The sequence below is a fragment of the Suricata suricatta genome, chromosome 16 (assembly GCF_006229205.1).
Source record: "Suricata suricatta isolate VVHF042 chromosome 16, meerkat_22Aug2017_6uvM2_HiC, whole genome shotgun sequence".
Classification (NCBI taxonomy): Eukaryota; Metazoa; Chordata; class Mammalia; order Carnivora; family Herpestidae; genus Suricata; species Suricata suricatta.
Window position 1 is genome coordinate 32,257,305 of NC_043715.1, and position 18,925 is coordinate 32,276,229.

Consider the following 18,925-nt stretch of genomic DNA (forward strand, 5'->3'; position numbering starts at 1 on the left):
AAAAAAAAAAATTAAAAAATATCAAAATGTTTAGTCTTTTATTTCTTCATGGATCCAGTGACCTTCCTGCTCCTAATATCTTTTTTTCCCTCTTTATTTCAATTTTATTTTCTCCCCACCCCAATTTTCTACATAGAATATTACTTAATAGTTTTCTTAAATTTTTTAAGTGTTTATTTATTTAAAAAATTTTTAGGGGCACCTGGGTGGCTCAGTTGGTTAAGTGTTCGACTTCAGCTCAGGTCATGATCTGTCTGTGGGTTCAAGCCCCACGTCAGGCTCTTTGCTGACAGCTCAGAGCCTGGAGCCTGCTTCAGATTCTGTGTCTCCCTGTCTCTCTGACCCTCCCCTTCTCATGCTCTGTGTCTCTCTCAAAAATAAGTAAATGTTAAAAAAATTTTTTTTCTTAAATGTTTTTTTTATAGATTTTTGAGGGGGAGAGAGACCGCAAGCAGGGGAGGGTCAGAAAGAGAGGAAGATACAGAATCTGAAGAGGCTCCAAGCTCTGAGCTAGCTGTCAGCACAGAGCCCGACACAGGGCTCAAATCCATGAACCGTGAGATCATGACCTGAGCTGAAGTAGGACGCTCAACCGACTGAGCCCCCCAGGCGCCCATTAATGTTTATTTTTGAAGGAAAGAAAGACAGGGTGTGAGTAGGGGAGGGGCAGAGAGAGGGAGACACAGAATTTGATGCAGGCTTCAGGCACTGAGCTGGCAGCACAGAGCCCGACATGGGGCTCGAATTCACAAAGTGTGAGATCTTAACTTTTGCCGAAGTCAACGCTTAACTGACTGAGCCACCCAGGCGCCCCATAGTTTTCTAATTTGAAGGTAAAAACCCTTTCATAAATAAATGAGTAAATCAAAACTGTGAGATATTCATCTTTTCATTTTAACTAGGGTCCACATTCAACATGAGACTTGAACTCAAAATCCTGACATTAAAGCCTCATGCTCTACTGCATGAGCCAGTCAAACATGTCCCAAGATAATCTTATCTTAGTATGTCAAAACCAGGCATCTGGGTGGCTCAGTCAGTTAAGCATCCCACTTCGGCTCGGGTCATGATCTCCTGGTTCGTGAGTCTGAGCCCCGCATCGGGATCTGTGTTGACAGCTCAGAGACTGGAGCCTGCTTTGGATTCCAGGTCTCCCTCTCTCTGCCCTCCTTCCCCTGCTTGCATACTCTCTCTCAAAAATAAATAAATATTAAAAAAATTAAGATGTCAAAACCTGATCAACTTTTAAAAACACTGGTTTGTATGTCCATAGCCTGTCAAGCTGAGATCTAATTTAAAATCCTACACACAGAATACCATTAGATAAATAATAGTTTACAAAACCAACATGCATGGAGCCATTTTTGGCCAAGAGTGACCATTGTATATTAGATCTATGATGACTTCAATTATAAGACACCGCATCGTGATTTTATGTCATTAAGAAAGATTAAACTGGGGGTGCCTGGTTGGCTCAGTCGCTGGAGTGTGTGACTCTTGATCTCAGGGTTATAAGCTCAAGCCTCACACTGGGCACAGAGCTTACTTTAAAAAAAAAAAAAAGATTAAACTGTCAACACTACCAGTTGAACTGTATGACATTACAGATTATTTCAGCATCTCAGAGTGTAAAATTCTATCTGAGGATCAGTGTTATGAAGAATATTCCCACTATTAATCCATGCCAACAACCTACGTAAGCCAACAAAACATTTCAGTCCGCCCACGCAGATGTACAGTTTTCTAATGTAAACAATACTCACGTCGTCACAAGACATGTTGTATTCTGCTAATACAGTTCGACATCGAGCAGCTATACTGAAAAACTGTGGTCAAAGAAAATGTATCATATAAGGAATAAGCTTTTAAGAACACCTACATGACTAAGAAGGTGTTGTAATTTCACCTGAGAATAAAACTCGGTTCTGCAAAGGATACATCGATGGTGCAACGACCCGCTTGTGTATCCCAGCAAAAAACAAGCCTATCAGAGTGATACAGCTAATGGTGAAGAATGGGTGATTCCATAACGAGGTGAAGAAGGACACCTGAAAAACAAGAGTTTGAAATATAAAAATGTCCAAAATCTCACAATACCAACTCCTGCCTCCCCCACCTGTGCTTAAATACATGTTAACATTTTAATCGTCTAAAAGATGAGGATTTGAAGAATTCAAATAACCCTAGTTGTTTTGCTAGCCATAAAAATAACGTTTCTTTACCTTTCATCTAGCAAGACAGCAATAATCCCTCCATTCATTCTAAATAGGACTTGAACCATTACAAGTTTATTCCTACAATCAAAAACTATCCTACCAAAACTATTTACTGAACCCTTCCCAGCAAGAAGCAATTTAAAACACACAATAATGGAGACCCTGGCGGGCTCAGTTGGTAGAGCCCCTGACTCTACCACTCAAGGGGCGTGAGTTCAAGCTCCACAGTGGATATGCAGCCTACCTCAAACAAGCAAACAAACAAATGAGAGTCTAAGAGAAACAAAGGGCTAATTTCAGATCTGGGCATAATCAGATGATGGCAGGAAACAGGACAACATAAATACGTGGAGACAAGAGTCCAGGGTCCAGCACTGGAACAGGAGTGGGCACTGCAGCCGGACTGCTGGGAACAGAAGTGTAGACTAAAGGAGGAAAGATGTGTTTAGAGTCTGGAAAAAGAAATCAGATGGACCAGTAACTGAATGGGAACAAGAGAACTAGGCCAAAGACACATGTGCTTCACTCTCCTACTGAGAGATGCGTACACATTTCAAGACTGAGACCTAAACTTACAAAAAGCACCAGGTAGCTGGCTTAGCATGGTATGGATTAAATAAATCTGTCAAATGAAGAAATGAGGGGCTGAAATATCAGAAACAGAAGAAGCTCCCAGAAAGATAAAATTCTGAAAAAAGGTTACTATTCCAGAGGAACATCTTTGTAAAACCTTTAAGGACAGGGGAATTCCACAGGCCAGCTAGGTGTCTCACACAGCGTGCACAACAGAAGCACACATCGTGTCTCAGGTGTTAATTTTAACCACATCAGTCAGAATCAGCCTTCTTTCCCCCATAGCAACAATCAACTGCGTCTCAACGCCAGTCTCCCCCTTTAGATCAGGCATCCACGTACTGTCCCCTGTGCTAGATTCCTTCTGTCCTCGGGTTCTCCCAGCTAGTCAAGCACTGGCTTTCGAGTCTGCAACTCCTGCTACAGAAACAATTGCTTTTTAAAACCCCTTTCAGGTCTGAGATTATTAAATACTGAAATATAAAGAGCTAACCCTTAGGCTAATAGTTATATTCTCACCTAATTTAGAAAATTACATTAACTACAGAGTTTTGGGCCTCTTTCAAATTACATTTATATTTTTTAAATTTTTTAATGTTTTATTTTATTTTTGATACAGAGAGAGACAGAGCATGAGAGGGGGAGGGGCAGAGAGAAGAGGAGACACAGAACCGGAAGCAGGCTCCAGGCTCTGAGCTAGCTGTCAGCACAGAGCCTGATGCGGGGCTTGAACTCACAAATGTGAGATCTGACCTGAGTTGAAGTCGGAGGCTTAACCGACTGAGCCACCCAGGCGCCCCCAAATTACATTTAATTCTGTGTTTTATTAAGATCTCAACTAGCTGAAATCAGCTTATATTTTTCCCAATTAGAAGTCAGATTCATCTCCCAAGAGAGACCTTTTCAATCTTCCTGGCAGCCTCCTCATTCTTCCCCTGAAAACGAGCACCAAGCACAGCCTAAGACCCAACTTTTATAAATGAACACACAGGAGAGTTTCCCATCTGCCACAGAAACTCCTCTATTACCGTAAAACTCCATCCGCAACCTTCCCTACCTCCTATTCTTCTACATCTCCACCCCAGCGGATAAAGCCAGGAAGACTACGTGCTAAAGAACCCCCTGGCTGCCTGCACTGCCCTTTGGACTGCTGACAAAGGCCTTGCTTTTAGGCTTTTCCCCTGTAGAACCCAACAGGTTATACATGAAGCTACTGGAAGTGGGCTACCTCGTTACAGTTTAAAAAAGGATGTGGGTTTATGATTTGAGAGAATTACTATATCATTGTTACCTAAATAAAGCTGCACTGAGGGGAAAAAAACTTCACTGAAAAACTGGGAGATGATGGCTTCTCTAATAAAAAAGGCTGAGTTTGAAATTAAGGTACAAGTTAGAAGAAAGAATTCTGAGAACCATGCTCTCGGATTTCATCAAAGGATGCTTCAAGAAATAACATTATGAAGTGTTATTGCATTTGGTACAGGGATGCTCTTGGACAGTGCCCAATGGGAGATCTCTCAGTGTTTCCTATATTAAATTTCAGGCAGTAAATTTTTTTTTTAAAGATAAACGCAGACAACAAAATCCTTGCTAGCTTATGGAACTTATATATGTATTCTCCTCACAGAGACCGAAAACCACAGAACTGTGCCTTTAGTGATCAGGTCACTCAGACTCATTTGTAATTCAGTTCTGGCAAATGTTCTGGCCCACATGGCCTTGCCTGTGACCCGGTTTCCTTCCTGTTTCTGGCCTTCTAATCAGTCTTTTCTCTCTCACTTGACTTTGTATTACATTTATATTTTGTTATTTTATCATATATGTTTCCTGCAAAGTCATCTCAAATACTTTATGGGATGATGAAAGGAACTACCAAAGATAAGTGACAGAAGAGAATAGTATTTTTATAATTTTTAAAAGCTGGCACAGATAACCCTAAATGAACAAAGGAGAATATGTTTACACTGAAATATATAAAAATATGTGAATATATGTAAAAAGACATGTAAAAAATTCAGAAATAAAGGAGAAGTAGTGTAAGTGTAGTAATATTTCTTATGCCTTTTTCCCTGTGAGAGACAATCTACAAGAGCCAAAGTTTTTCTTAAGCAAATTAATATGAGAGATAGTGTTAATATAATGATCAGCATCAGTACTCTTAACAATAGATAGCGTTTGAATAATACTTTACAATGAACAAAGCACCACACTACATTATCTCACTTAATCTACCAACATTTTTAAATCAAAACTTCTACCTTTTGTGTCTCGGGATCTATTAACCAGTTCCAGGCACCAGTAGCTGTGCAGACAGACACCACTATGAGCAGCACTGACGGAAGATAAACATGAAATTAGTGAGGACGCAGCAGGTAACAAAGATACAGATATTCACATAAATAAATGTATACAAACACTACCAGTTCCTAATAAACGGCAGCCAAAGGATCCAGCATTTTGTTAAACGGAAAACTGAGGAATTAGGAAACTTGCCGTATGACCTTGAGGAATTCACTTAAACACTTAGTAACTGAGGATCATACTGTCCCCCTTATTAGTTTAGTCAGAACTTTTGAGACTTAATGAAATTAAAAGCAGCAAGAACCAAGATAGTAAAATTTTAGTATAAGATTCCATATTATGTAACTTTCAATGTGCTTTGTGATTTTGCATTATCTTATAAATTCAAGTTAAAAAACAACTACCTCTCACTTTCAAATGTAAGCAAACTAGACTCCTTTATGAAGGCACTGAGAATTCTGACCAGAGGATTTGCCTTGCAGACAACTGCCTGCTGTTAGCAATGCGGAGTACATGGAGCGTCCAGCTCCTGCTCAGTCATGATCTCATGGTTCATGGGTTCGAGCCTCATGTCGGGCTCTGTGCTGACAGCTAGCTCACAGCATGGAGCCTGTTTCAGATTCTGGCTCTACCTCTCTCTCTGACCCACCTCTGCTTACGCTGTCTCTCTCTCTCAAAGATAAATAAAGCATTAAAATATATATATATATATATATATACATATATATATATATATATATATACACACATATATATATATAAAGGAATGTAAAGTACACGATCAGGATCAGATTCTCTTCAGACACTTGAAGTTAGGGTTACGATGACTGATAGTAAACCTCAGAAAAGTTTTCTTTCTCCCCACTGAGCTAGAATTATTTTAGGAATTCTAACAGATCCTAAATAAAACTTAATTGTAAATGGTACTGGGCACTTGGCTGGCTTACTCTGATCTTGGAGTTGTTGGTTCGAGCCCCACATTGGGTATATAACTTAAAAACAAAATCTTTAAAAAAAATTTTAAAGGGAATAAATGGTATTCCTAGAAAATAATAAAAGAACACTAAGACTTAGTTAATATTCTGGATATCAAATTAATGTCCTTCAGTTAGGATACGGACAGTGTTAAAATATAAAGATCAGGATTCAAAGAATAATACAAACGTAGTAAAACTGTATCTAGGATTCCTGGTGATATACATTTAGAAGAGGTAATCACAAGAAAACAATCTCATTGTAGGTATTTAGTACAGAATCAAAATTTCAAAATTACATTCTCAGCTCAGAACAGACTAAACTCAATTTCTCAGAATTCTGTATTTCCAATAAGAAATATGTCATACTATACAGATTCTTCTTTTGAAGAATGGAGAAAAAGCAAAATCAATCCCATGGGAGGGACCTCAAACACTTATTTTTGATTGGTACATTACCCAAGCTGAAGTCATTTTCACAGAGGCACGGAGACCATGAATCACAGAAAAAAATGAAACTACACTCACTACACTGTATTTAGTAAGATAGGAGATTATCATATACATTTACAAAAATTTGGGGGGGAATGCCTGGGTGGCTCAGTTGGTTGAGAAGCTGACCTCAGCTCAGGTCATGATCTCGGGGTCCATGAGTTCCAGCCCTGCGTTGGGCTCTGTGCTGACAGCTCAGAGCCTGGAGCCTGCTTCAGATTCTGTGTCTCCCTCTCTCTCTGCTCCTCTCCTGCTCACTCTCTCTCCCTCAAAAATAACAAACAGTTAAAAAAATTTACAAAAAAAAGAATTTTCAACTACCAGGGAAATAAGGTTTTGGGGATAATTCCTCCATAAACCAAAGAACTTGGGAAAGGCATTACTTGTAAATTCTGACCAATCAGAATTCTCACAGCATATGAATAAAGCTTTGCAAACAGATCTAATAAAAACATCACAGGAAGTCCTGACAAAAAAACGCCTAACTTCAGTAGTGCTCTCTGGTCCCATAACTGAATTACACTTTGAAACGCAGGATGTTTTCAACATGTGCTGTTGTACCTACTTCTTTGCAGGAATTCATTTTAGTAACACACATCCAAGAACCTAAGACTGGTCCCAACCTAAGTGAGTAAAGCATTTTGTGTGCTGAGGTCATCAGTTGTGTACTGGTCAGCATTTCCTCTGTATTTCCAAGGGTTAATAACCACAATTCTTTCAATCATATTTTATGTTACTTGTGATACTTTGGATATACAGTTAACATGTGAATATTTCCTTGGACAGGTTCCCAAACAACACAATCATGCTCTGCTAAAATTATCTAAGGGTAATTTCACAACCTTTGTAAGTATACGTTAAATATAGTTTTCCTCAAGAAAACTTCAATAGTTTGTAAGCAAATTGTAAAACTGCTAAGCAAGCTCCTTGAAATTATTATATGTTACTTATCAATATTGTAAGATTTAATTTATTTAAAATTTTATAGTCTTTATTTTTGAGAGAGAGAGAGAGACAGAGTGAAAGCTGGGAAGGAGAGAGAGAGAGACAGAATCAGAAGCAGGCTCCAGGCTCCAAGCTGTCAGCACAGAACACGACACGGGGCTCGAATTCACGAACTGGGAGATCATGACCTAATCCGAAGTCGGACGCTTAACCGACTGAGCCACCCAGACGCTCCTGTAATATTTAATTTTAAAAATGCATGTATTTTAATGGAAGAATAAGAGTTCAAACACATAAAAACCTGCATGGCCAGTTCCTTTTCTTAGTAATTTCTTTAGAATGCACTGTTTACAAAGTTAAATAAATTGAAAAACTGTCACGACAGGATGCCTGGGTGGCTCAGTCCATTAATCCTCATGACTCTTGATTTCGGCTCAGGTCATGATCTCACGGTTTGTGAGACAAAGCCTTTGTCCAGCTGTGGTGCACTGACAGTGTGGAGCCTGCTTGGGATTCTCTCTCTCTGCTCCTCCCCCGCTCCTGCTCTCTCAAGATAAATTAAGAAAACAGAAAGGTAAAACTGTCAAAACAAAAGGAAATCTTCTTTGTTAGTCAAACATTTTATACAAAAGCAAATTATTGCTAGGTGGGGACAAAAGTATCAATTGTCTGCTTATTTTTCCTCAAAGAAACGAACTTACTTCTCCAACGTCCAGTGGCAGGTTGCAAACAATGAATATATTCTGTAAGTCTCCTCTCAAAAGCCTTGAGATCTAGGTAAAGAGATGTCAAATTTCTAATTAGCCACCCTGATGAGTTTGAATCTAATAAGACGAAATTTTAGATACACTAACTGCTTCAGGTCTTACACACCAACTTACATGTATCACTGCACTGTTTACTTCGTTTACTAGGGCAGCTTTAAGCACTTGACAAAAACATAGGGTTTCTTTAATTCCAATTTCACATATAAGGAAACTGGCTGGTTCACTTTTAGAAGCTTCATAAAATGGTATGTAGAAAATCAGTAGCAGCCTCAGCCGGCGCCGAAAGCTAGAATTTTGGGGGTTGCAAATAAAAGGATCAAAATCAGGGCGAGTTTTAATTCTGTTGGAACCAAGAACTTTCTTTTAGAACAACGTATTCTCCTAACATCAAAGGCTTCGAGGTCTATTTGACCGCAATGACCCGATTCCGCTTTCCAGCCCTCATATTTAATTAATGGCTACGCTTTCTGTCCGCTCTCGCTGGACTTCTGATACGGCTAACGAGTGGGTGTGCAAAGACACTCCCCCTTCCTCCCTCTGAATGGGTTACAGGTGATCTCCGTGACACTCTCGAAGCTCATGCCCGCAGGCCTTCTAAAGGTGCTGCCGAGGGAGCAAAGGCTCGGTCGCGTTTTTCTTAAACTTTAAAAGGAGATCAAGAGGCACTCCCTTCCTCCAGCAGTTACTAGAAACCACAACAGGAATTAAGGACACAATTCCCGGGAGTAATCGGAATAAAATAAGGTGAATTCGCATTCACAAAAGGCAAAATGCAAATCTTCGCCAATGAATAAAAAAACCAAAGTAACCCAGGAGAGGGGTCCCCGGTCCGAGCTGGGGGGGATGGGAGAGCTGACGCAACGCCCCCCAGCGCCCCCGGAGGCCAGGCACGCCGGAACCAGCGTCCCGCCGTCTCCGGCCGCCCCTTGGCCAGGCCCCCGCGGCCCCCAAGCTCCGACCCCCTTCAAGTCCATCCTTCTGGGCCTCCTCTCCCCGGGGCGGAGTCTGCGCTACTCCAGCCCCTCCAGAGCCCCGCCGGCTTCCGGGAGGAGCCCGGGCAACCCAGCAAGCCCACGCTACCTTCCGCCTGCTCCAGCGAGTTCATGTCGGGCGGCAGCTCCGGTCACCGCCACTGTCCCGTCCGCATTTCAGCTCCCCGGCGCGGCCCAAAGCGCCAACTCCCACCTCTAACCGCTCTCCGCTGCCCCTCCCCGTCGCACCGCCCCTTACCTACACCCGCTACGCTCATTGGTCATCCCTGCGGACTCCACAACTAAGATGACTTCCTATTGGTTAACACTAGCACCGGCCTCGGGGCCTTGCGTTGGATGGTCAGCCGGAGGGACCAGGAACTGCCGACGGCCCGGCTGGTGTAGCGCTGACGCCGCCTCCAGCCCCGGGGAGGAACTACAGTCTGTCCGAGGCCAGTGGCTCCTAAGTATATCCTTTGCTTCACGCTTGGTTCTTTAATTCCTCAAATATTTATCGAGCGCCCATTACCCTCCCGGCAGCGATCTGGTCGCTGACGAGGGAATCAGAAATGAACGAGCTATCGTCCCTCTAGCACTTAAGGGACTACAGAACTAACTAGAACCCAAATAATGTATTTAGGTAGAGTACCTTGTTCCTTCATAACTTAACTCCTTAAGTAGTCATATTTCCCTAGGCCAATTTTTCTCACCTTACCCAACATTCATATATCATAAAGAACTCAAACAAAGTATGAGCCCCCAGAACCTAGAACTTAAAAAAATCTGTAAGGTAATGTCTACGTTTATATTTATTTATTTTAAAAGTTTTTAATTTTTTAAAAATTTTAGTTCTGAGAGAGAGCGTGAGCAGGCGAGGGTCAGACAGAGAGGGAGAGGCAGAATCTGAAAACAAGCTCCAGGCTCTGAGCTGTCAGCACAGAGATGGACACGGGGCTCGAACCCACAAGCTGTGAGATCATGACCTGAGCTGAAGTCAGACGCTTAACCAACTGCGCCACTCAGGCACCGCATGACCATGTTTATATTTAGTTAAAATGCTTCTTGTTGGTTTCCTTGTGGTCATTCATTCAAAAACTATTTATTACATGTTTTATTCACTGTATTTTATCAGGGATACAGTTATGAGGAAGCTAGAAAAGATTTTTGTCCTGAGAGGAAGGGTTACAGCAGGCGATAAACATGCAAATAAGTAATACAACTCTTGATCTTGTGGTCCTCAGTTTGACCTCACCTTAGGTATAGAGTTTACTTAAAAAAATAAATAGCAGGGGCGCCTGGGTGGCTCAGTAGGTTAAGCCTCGGGCTTCAGCTCAGGTCATGATCTCCCGGTTTGTGGGTTCGAGCCCCACATCAGGCTCTGTGCTGACAGCTCAGAGCCTGGAGCCTGCTTCAGATTCTGTGTTAACCTCTCTCTCTGCCCCTCCCCTGCTCACACTGTCTCTCTCTGTCTCTCAAAAATAAATTAAAAACATAAAATATTAAAAAAATAAATAGGCAGGTAAATAATTTAATTCCTTGTATGAAGGAAGTAATAGTAATACCATACGGTGAGCTAAAGGAGGGTTAGTTAGTTAATTAATTAATTAATGTAAGCCCTAAGTCACAGTATCCCTTTTCACTTTTTGCTCAATAGGCCATTTTTCCACCTCCATGTCTTATTCAGCATGTTTTCCTTTGGTCTCCAGCATTGTCTAAAGAATGGTTATTGGGGCCCTGGGTGGCTCAGTCGGTTAAGCATCCGACTTCGGCCCAGGTCATGATCTCACAGTCTGTGGGTTCAAGCCCCACATCAGGCTCTGTGCTGACAGCTCAGAGCCTGGAGCCTGCTTCGGATTCTGTGTCTCCGTCTCTCTCTGACCCTGCCCTGCTCATGCTGTCTCTTTCTCTCTCTCTCAAAAATAAAAACATTAAAAAAAAGAAAAAATAAAGAATGGTTATTAAACATCTGTTATATTATAGACTTTCCTGGGCTAGATCCTGGGGAGATCCTGGGGAGGTGAGGAGTGAGAAACACTGATGAAGAGGGCGGCACACGACACTGTGATAAGTGGGAACTTTGCTGACTGTTAACTGCAGGTCTTCTGCTTGCTTGATGGGGTATGTAAGTTTCTAGGACGGGCTTGGAACAACAGAAAGAAGACCAAGGACTACCTCCTAGGGTTCTCCCTCTTTGGTTTTCACTTTCGACTGTGCTCAAATAAATGTTGAACGTATCTTTGAAAAGGTGCACATTCTTAGCTTGTCATAGGCATCTACCTGTATTGGTCATGGGGGTTAGGAGGGAGTAAGAAAGGAGAGGAGGGAAATAGGGCTTCAAAGTCAGGTTAAGAAATTTTGTTTTTGGGGCACCTGAGTGGCTCAGTAGGTTAGGCATCCGGCTTCGGCTCAGGTCATGATCTCACGGTTCGTGGGTTCGAGCCCCGCATTGGGCTCTGTGCTGACAGTTCAGAGCCTGGAGCCTGCTTCAGATTCTGTGTCTTCCTCTCTCTCTGACCCTCCCCTGCTCACAGTCTCTCTCTTTCTCTCAAAAATAAATTTAAAAAACATAAAAAAAGAAATTTTGTTTTTTGCTTTTGCTGTTTATTTATCTGAGAGTCACAAACACACACAGAGGGAGAGCATGTGTATACAAACAGGGGAGGGGCAGAGAGAGAGTCAGAAAGAGAATCTTAAGTAGGCTCCACACTATCAACACAGAACCTCAAGGCAGGACTCGATCTCACGAAGTGTGAGATCATGACCTGAGCTGAAATCAAGAGTAGAACTGAGCAACCTGGACACCCCCAGGTTAAAAAATTAAACAAAACAAAAAACAAAGACATCGTATCAATGATATGTGGCAAGAGCATAGCCAATAAGTACTTAAAGAATTCATACATATTCCAGGCATTGGGACATAAACTAAGCATTTAAAGCTACCTACAACTAACTACTGCCCTGTATAAGGCAGGAATTAGTGTAAAAACAGAAGATAAAACACCAGACTCTGAAAACATCAGTGATGATGAAGATCCACTTGGAAGAAGGATGTGCAGTACAATAGCTAAGGTTTGTTACCTTTTACCAAGGGGGCTGGCCCTGTACCCTCTGTAGTTCAAGAGTGTCAGAGCTCCTTTAAACCCTACAGCAGGGGGCGCCTGGATGGCTCAGCCGGTTGAGCATGTGACTTTGGCTTGGGTCATGATCTCAGGGTTCTTGGGTTTGAGGCCTGTGTGGGGGCCTGTGTTGGGCTCTGTGCTGACCGCTAGCTTGGAGCCTGGAGTCTACTACAGATTCTGTGTCTCTTTCTCTCTCTGCCCCTCCTCTATTCACGCTCTGCTCTGTCTCTCTCTGTCTCACAAAAATAAATAAATGTTAAAAAAAATTAAAAAAAAACCCCTCTGCAACAGGTCTGAGTCAAAGAATGTATATCAAACCCATCTCAGAGATGAGCTTATAGATGAGTGACTGAAATGATTTAGTCCAACCCTGTAGCTGGAGTTATTATTGGTCTCTCTCTTTCTCTTCTTCCACATGCTACATCAGATCACTTACCGAATCTTGTTGGCTCTGCCCTCAAAATACATTTAATCTTTAATCGCTTCTCATTACTTCCACTGTAACCACTCTGGTCCAAGCCCACGAATAGCCTGGCTTTACTTCAGTGATCACCAGCTGGCCCCCTCCTTCCACGCTTGTCTCAAAGCGGTTTGTAAAATACTAACAGATCATACTCGGGGTGCCTGGGCAGCTCAGCCAGGTAAGCATCTGACATGGGCTCAGGTCATGATATTACGTCTGTGGGTCCGAGCCCTCCCTCGGGCTCTGTGCTAATGGCTGAGAGCCTGGACTCTGCTTCGGGTTCGGTGTTTCCCTCTCTCTCTGCCTTTTCCTGCTCACAAGCACACGCACACTCTCTCTCTCTCTCAAAAGTAAACAAACACTACAAATTAAAAAAAAATCATACTTGTTTAACAGTTTATTTATTTTTAGAGAGATAGAGAAAGCGCAAGTGGGGTAGGGGCAGAAAGAGAGCAGGATAGAGGATCGGAAGCAGGCTTTAGACCGACATGAGAGAGCCTGACGGGGCTTCGAACCCATGAACCCGTGAGATCATGAAGCCAGACGCTTAACAAACTGAGCCACCCCGATGCCCATGAAATCACACAATTTTTTTGAATTCTTTTTTATGGTTTTTATTTATTTTTGAGAGACATAAAGAGACAGTGTGAGCAGGGGAGGGTCTGAGAGAGATGGAGATACAGAATCCGAAGCAGGCTCCAAGCTCTGAGCTAGCTGTCAGCACAGAGCCCGACGCGGGGCTTGAACCCATGAACCGTGAGATCATGATCTCAGCGGAAGCTGGACGCTTAACTGACTGAGCTACCCAGGTGCCCTGAAATCACACTATTTTTGTGTTCAGAACCTTCCAATGGCGCGGGGGACCAGCCCACGCACCTCAGTCTCTGAGTAGGGGGTTGGTGTCGGCGCAATATCTATAAGAAAGAAGACAGACAACGTGAATGGTGGTAATACCACACTTTACTAAGGAAGTCAGTGTCTTATATACCATAGATGATTACATTTTTTTCTTTACCGATTACATAGTTTGTGGTCCTTGATGTAAAAACATGCTCCGGAAAGGATCATTCTTATCAGGGAAGAGAGGACAGGAGTAAAAAACAGGAACAAATAGATCACTACAAGAGAAGGATTCCCTAACAAGAGTCCGTTTCTAAAGTAAGATAAGCCTAAAGAATTCTCTTTGAGGAGTTTTACATTCCTTAAGGCCCTTCAGCAATTATTTATGGGCAAGACGCTTATCCTTCAAGAAGTAAATCTTTGACAGAGGATTGTGTTTACTCCCAACAGCAGACAATGAGCTAGAGACAAAAACAAAGTAAGGGAAGGCTGGAGTTACTGATTGACCCAAGTTGATTCAAAGCCTAAAAGTATATGCCTCTTTGCAAAGCGACGAGAAACTCATAGACAGGATGAACAGAAGTCACCTGTGCGGCCCAGGAGGCCAAATGTTGTTTCACCGTCTTTCGACTTGCTCCGCAACTTCCCAAATAGTTCACCTGCACCCCGGAGGCCTTGCCATCAACAGTCGCTCTGCGGGAGGTTTTTTGGCCTACTGGGCCCCAACACAATGGCTCCCAAAAGTGACTACAGTAATAATCCTCATTACATTTCCAGGGCTATACTTTCTAAAATAATTTTGGTGAGCTACATGCCCCTTCATACATTTTTATTTTTTAAGGTTTTATTATTTTTTGGGATGTGTGGGTGGCTCACCTGGCTGAGAGCTGGTGGCTTTTCTTTTTTTAAATTTATTTTTGATACAGAGAGAGACAGAGTATGAGAGGGGGAGGGTCAGAGAGAGAGGGAGACACAGAACTGGAAGCAGGCTCCAGGCTCTGAGCTAGCTGTCAGCACAGAGCCTGACGCGGAGCTCAAACCCATGAATGTGAGATCTGACCTGAGCTGAAGTCGGAGGCATAACCGACTGAGCCAGCCGCAGAGCTGGTGGCTTTTTGCCCAGAGAGAGGAAGGCTGAATCTCCCAAGCAGACTCCGTGCTCTCAGTGCAGACTCTCACATGGTGCTACAACTAACAAACCATGAGATCATGACCTGAGCTGATGTTGGACCCTTAACCAGCTGAGCCACCCAGGCATCCCCAAAAGAAATAAAATGGAGGGGCGCCTGAGTGGCTTAGTCGGGTAAGCATCCAAAGTTGGCTCAGGTCATGATCTCATGGTTTGTGGGTTCGAGCCCCGTGTCAGGCTCTGGGCTGACAGCTCAGAATCTGGAGCCTGCTTCAAATTCTGTGTCTCCTTCTCTCTCTGACCCTCCCCTGCTCACGCTCTCTCTCTCTCTCAAAAAATAAATAAAAACATTTAAAAAAGAAATAAAATAGAAATAAAATAAAATGGCAATGTGCAGATGGAACTGGAGGGTATTATGCTAAATGAAATAAGTTAGTCAGAGAAAGACAGATATCATATGTTTTCACTCGTATGTGGAACTTGAGAAACTTAACAGAAGACCATTGGGGAAAGGAAGGGGGAAAAGTAGTTACAAACAGAAAAAGAAGGAGACAAATCATAAGAGACTTAAAATTTTTTAATGTTTTATTTATTTTTGAGACAGAGAGAGGCAGAGCATGAGAAGGGGAGGGGCAGAGAGACAAGGAGACAGAATCCAAAACAGGCTCCAGGCTCTGAGCTGTCAGCACAGAGCCTGATGCAGGGCTCGAACCCACGAACATGAGATCATGACCTGAGCAGAAGTCAGAGACCCAACCGACTGGGTCACCCAGGCGTGCCTATAAGAGACTCTTAAATACAGAGAACAAACTGAAGTTGGGTGGGGGTGGAGTCAGGGGAAAACAGGCGATGGGCATGGAGGAGTGCACTTGTTGGGATGAGCACTGGGTGTTGTGTGTAAACAATAAATCACGGGAATCTACTCCCAAAACCAAGGGCACACTTTACACACTATATGTTAGCCAACTTCACAATAAATTATATTGAAATTTAAATAAATAAAGAAACTTAAAAAAAGATTTTATTTATTTCTTTAAGTAGGCACTTCACCCATTCTGGTGCTCACACTCACAACCCTGTGACCAAGTCTGTTTGCAGCAGGGAGCCTGCTTGGGATTCTCTCTCTCTCTCTCTCTCTCTCTCTCTCTCTCTCTCCCCATCCTGCCCCTTCCCTGCTGTGTGCTCTCTCTGTCTCTCAAAATAAACATTAAAAAATAAAAATTTTATTTAAAAAACCATACACTGTTAGTAGGAACGTAAAATGGTGCAAACCATATGGAAAATAGTTTGGTAGTTCTTCAAAAAAATTGAACATACGGGATCACAAGGTCATGATCTTGTGGTCTGTGAGTTCGAGCCCCGCATCCTCTGTGCTGATGGCTCAGAGCCTGGAGCCTGCTTCAGATTCTGTCTGTCTGTCTGTCTCTCTCTCTCTTTCTCTCTGCCCCTCCCCTGCTCATGTTCTTTCTCTCTCTCAAAAATAAACATTAAAAATTTTTAAAAAATTGAACATACAGTAACTATATGAACCAGGATTTATTTTTATTTTTATCTTATTCTTTATTTGAGAGTGAGAATGAGGGAACAGAGAGGCAGAGGGAGGGAGAGAGAGAGAGCATCTTAGCAGACTCCACATTCAGCGCAGAGCCTGATGTGGGGCTGATTCACAACCCTGGGATCATGGAAACTCCGTGAGCCACCCAGGCTCCCCTGAACGAACAATTTTATTCCTAAATACATACCCAAGAGAACTGAAAACATATGTTCATGAAAAACCTAGCATACAAATGTGCATAGCAGTATTACTCATAATAGCTGAAGAGTGGAAAGAACCCAAATGTGCATCAACGAATGAATGGATAAACAACATGTGTTCTTTCTATACAGCTGAATATCACTCAACAATAAAATAGAAAGAAGCACTGATAAATGCTGCCACATGGTTGAAACTTGAAGATGTTACGTTACCTGAAAGGATCCAGACATAAAAGACAACATATTATAGGATTCCATTCAGATGAAATATCCAGCAAAGGCAAATTCATAGACAGAAGTGGGATAGTGGTGTCCAGGGCTTAAGATGAAGGGAAAATGGGGAGTGAGAGACCCATAATGAGTATGGAATTTCTTTGGGGGTGATGAAAATGTTCTGGAATTAGAGTGTCATGACAGTTACATAACTTTGTAAATACACTAAAAGATACAGAATTATACATTTTTTCTTAAAAAAATTTTTTTATGTTTTATTAATTTTGATACAGAGAGAGACAGAGCATGAGAGGCGGAGGAGCAGAGAGGGGAGACACAGAACTGAAAGCAGGCTCCAGGCTCCAAGCTAGCTGTCAGCACAGAGCCTGATGCGGGGCTCGAACCCTCGAACGTGAGATCTGACCTGAGCCGAAGCCGGAGGCTTAACCGACTGAGCCACCTAGGCGCCCCTAGAATTACACATTTTAAGAGTGAATTTTTTGTTTGTTATATCTCAATTTTTAAAAGTTGGGGAGGGGTGCCTGCGTGGCTTGATTTTGGTTCAGGTCATGATCTCACAGTTAATTAAGTTCATGGTTTGAGCCCCCCCGCAGACTATATCAGATTCTCTATCTCCCTCTCTCTCTCTCTGCCCCCCCCACCCCCCGTCTGTCTGTCTCTCTCAAAATTAAATAAACATTATAAGTCACCTGGCTGGCTCAGTCGGTTGAGCATCTGACTTCTGCTGTCAGCGCAGGGCCCGCTTGGGTCCTCTGTCTCCCTATCTTTGCCCTGCCTCCGCCTAGCACATGCTCTCTGTCAAAAATAAATAAATATTGGGGAAGTGGATACTGGCGGGAGTCTAGGCCTCTGCCTGGGGGAATCTGGCGGGGATCGGAGCCATCAGAACCGCCACCATGACCATGGGCAAGAGCTGCCAGATGCTGCAGCACATTGACTACAGGATGAGGTGCATCCTGCAAGACGGCGGCATCTTCACTGGCGACTGCAAGGCTTTGAGAAGCACATGAACTTGGTCCTCTGTGACTGTGATGAGTTCAGGAAGATCAAGCCAAAGAACTCAAAGCAAGCAGAAAGAGAAGAGAAGCGAGTCCTCGGTCTGGTGCTGCTTGCGGGGAGGACTTGGTCTCCATGACTGTAGAGGGACCTTCTCCCAAAGATACTAGCATTGCCAAGCCCCACTTGCTGGAGCTGCCGGGGCCCAGGGATTAGCAGGGCTGCTGGCAGAGGAATCTCAGCCTGTGTCCCAATGCCCCAGGCTCCCACAGGATTTGCTGGGCTGGTCTGAGGGGTTGGTGGGCCATCGCAACAAGTGACGACCCCGCAAGGAAGAGGCACGGAGTCTGCTGCCGGCGCCACCACCACAGCCAGTACTGCAGGGGCCCCAACCCAGTATCCACCTGGCCGAGGGAGTCCTCCCCCACCTATGAGTCGAGGGGCACCCCCTCCAGGCATGAGACCTCCCATGGGGATCCCTCCTGGACGGGAACTCTGATGGGCATGTTCCCTCCGGGGATGCAGTTTCCTCCCCAGGGGATGCGAGGCCTTCTTTGACCCTTGGCCACAGAGTTATGGAAGTCGCTCCACAGAGATGTGGCCCCGGTTACCACAGACCTGTTTGTTCGTTATGCCATTGTTCTCGGAGGCTCACGGAATTGTCCGGTTTCCTTTCAGGTCCCCTCCCCCGGGAATTCGCCCACCAAGGCCCTAGGCTCACCTTGGGACTCCTCAGCTCCCTGCCTGCTTCCCATAGGTTGTACAAAGTCTTTTTACTTCCTTGTGGCCTGTGAGACTAGTTTGTAATAAACTCTTAAGAATATTTAAAAAAATAACAATAAATAAACATTAGAAAAACAAAAACAAACATTAAATGAACAAATAAGCTCTTTGTTAAAGCAAAAGATTTTATTTTTTAAAGCAAAAGATTTTACATTATTCTTTTTCTCATTAGACAATTTCTTTCTTTAAAAAAATTTTTTTTTAATATTTACTTATTTTTGAGAAAGAGAGACAGATCATGAGTAGGGGAGAGGCAGAGAGAAAGGGACACACAGAATCCGAAGCAGGCTCTAGGCTCTGAGCTATCAGCACAGAGCCCGAAGCAGGGCTTGAACCCACAAACTGTGAGATCATGACCTGAGCCGAA

General features: G+C 43.2%; 1 protein-coding gene and 1 pseudogene across 4 annotated transcripts in view; one reads left to right on the top strand and one right to left on the bottom strand.

Moving 5' to 3' along the window:
- Window positions 1-9,474, bottom strand: part of CNEP1R1 (CTD nuclear envelope phosphatase 1 regulatory subunit 1) — a 14,950-nt gene extending 5,476 nt beyond the window's left edge. Inside the window, exons 1-5 of one of the 4 annotated variants that reach the window (XM_029925801.1) lie at window positions 9,349-9,474; window positions 8,203-8,274; window positions 5,048-5,121; window positions 1,939-2,048; window positions 1,764-1,818 (exon numbers count right to left, since the gene is read on the bottom strand). In XM_029925801.1, coding sequence (XP_029781661.1) covers window positions 1,764-1,818; window positions 1,939-2,048; window positions 5,048-5,121; window positions 8,203-8,274; window positions 9,349-9,373 — 336 coding nt within the window. In that variant the 5' untranslated portion in view covers window positions 9,374-9,474. Of the gene's footprint in view, window positions 1-1,763; window positions 1,827-1,879; window positions 2,049-5,047; window positions 5,122-8,202; window positions 8,275-9,348 lie in introns of all 4 variants that reach the window. The other 3 variants (XM_029925802.1, XM_029925803.1, XM_029925804.1) reach the window with 3 other exon arrangements.
- Window positions 9,475-17,675: 8,201 nt separating this feature from the next.
- LOC115281163 lies at window positions 17,676-18,490 on the top strand (annotated as a pseudogene).
- Window positions 18,491-18,925: the final 435 nt, after the last annotated feature.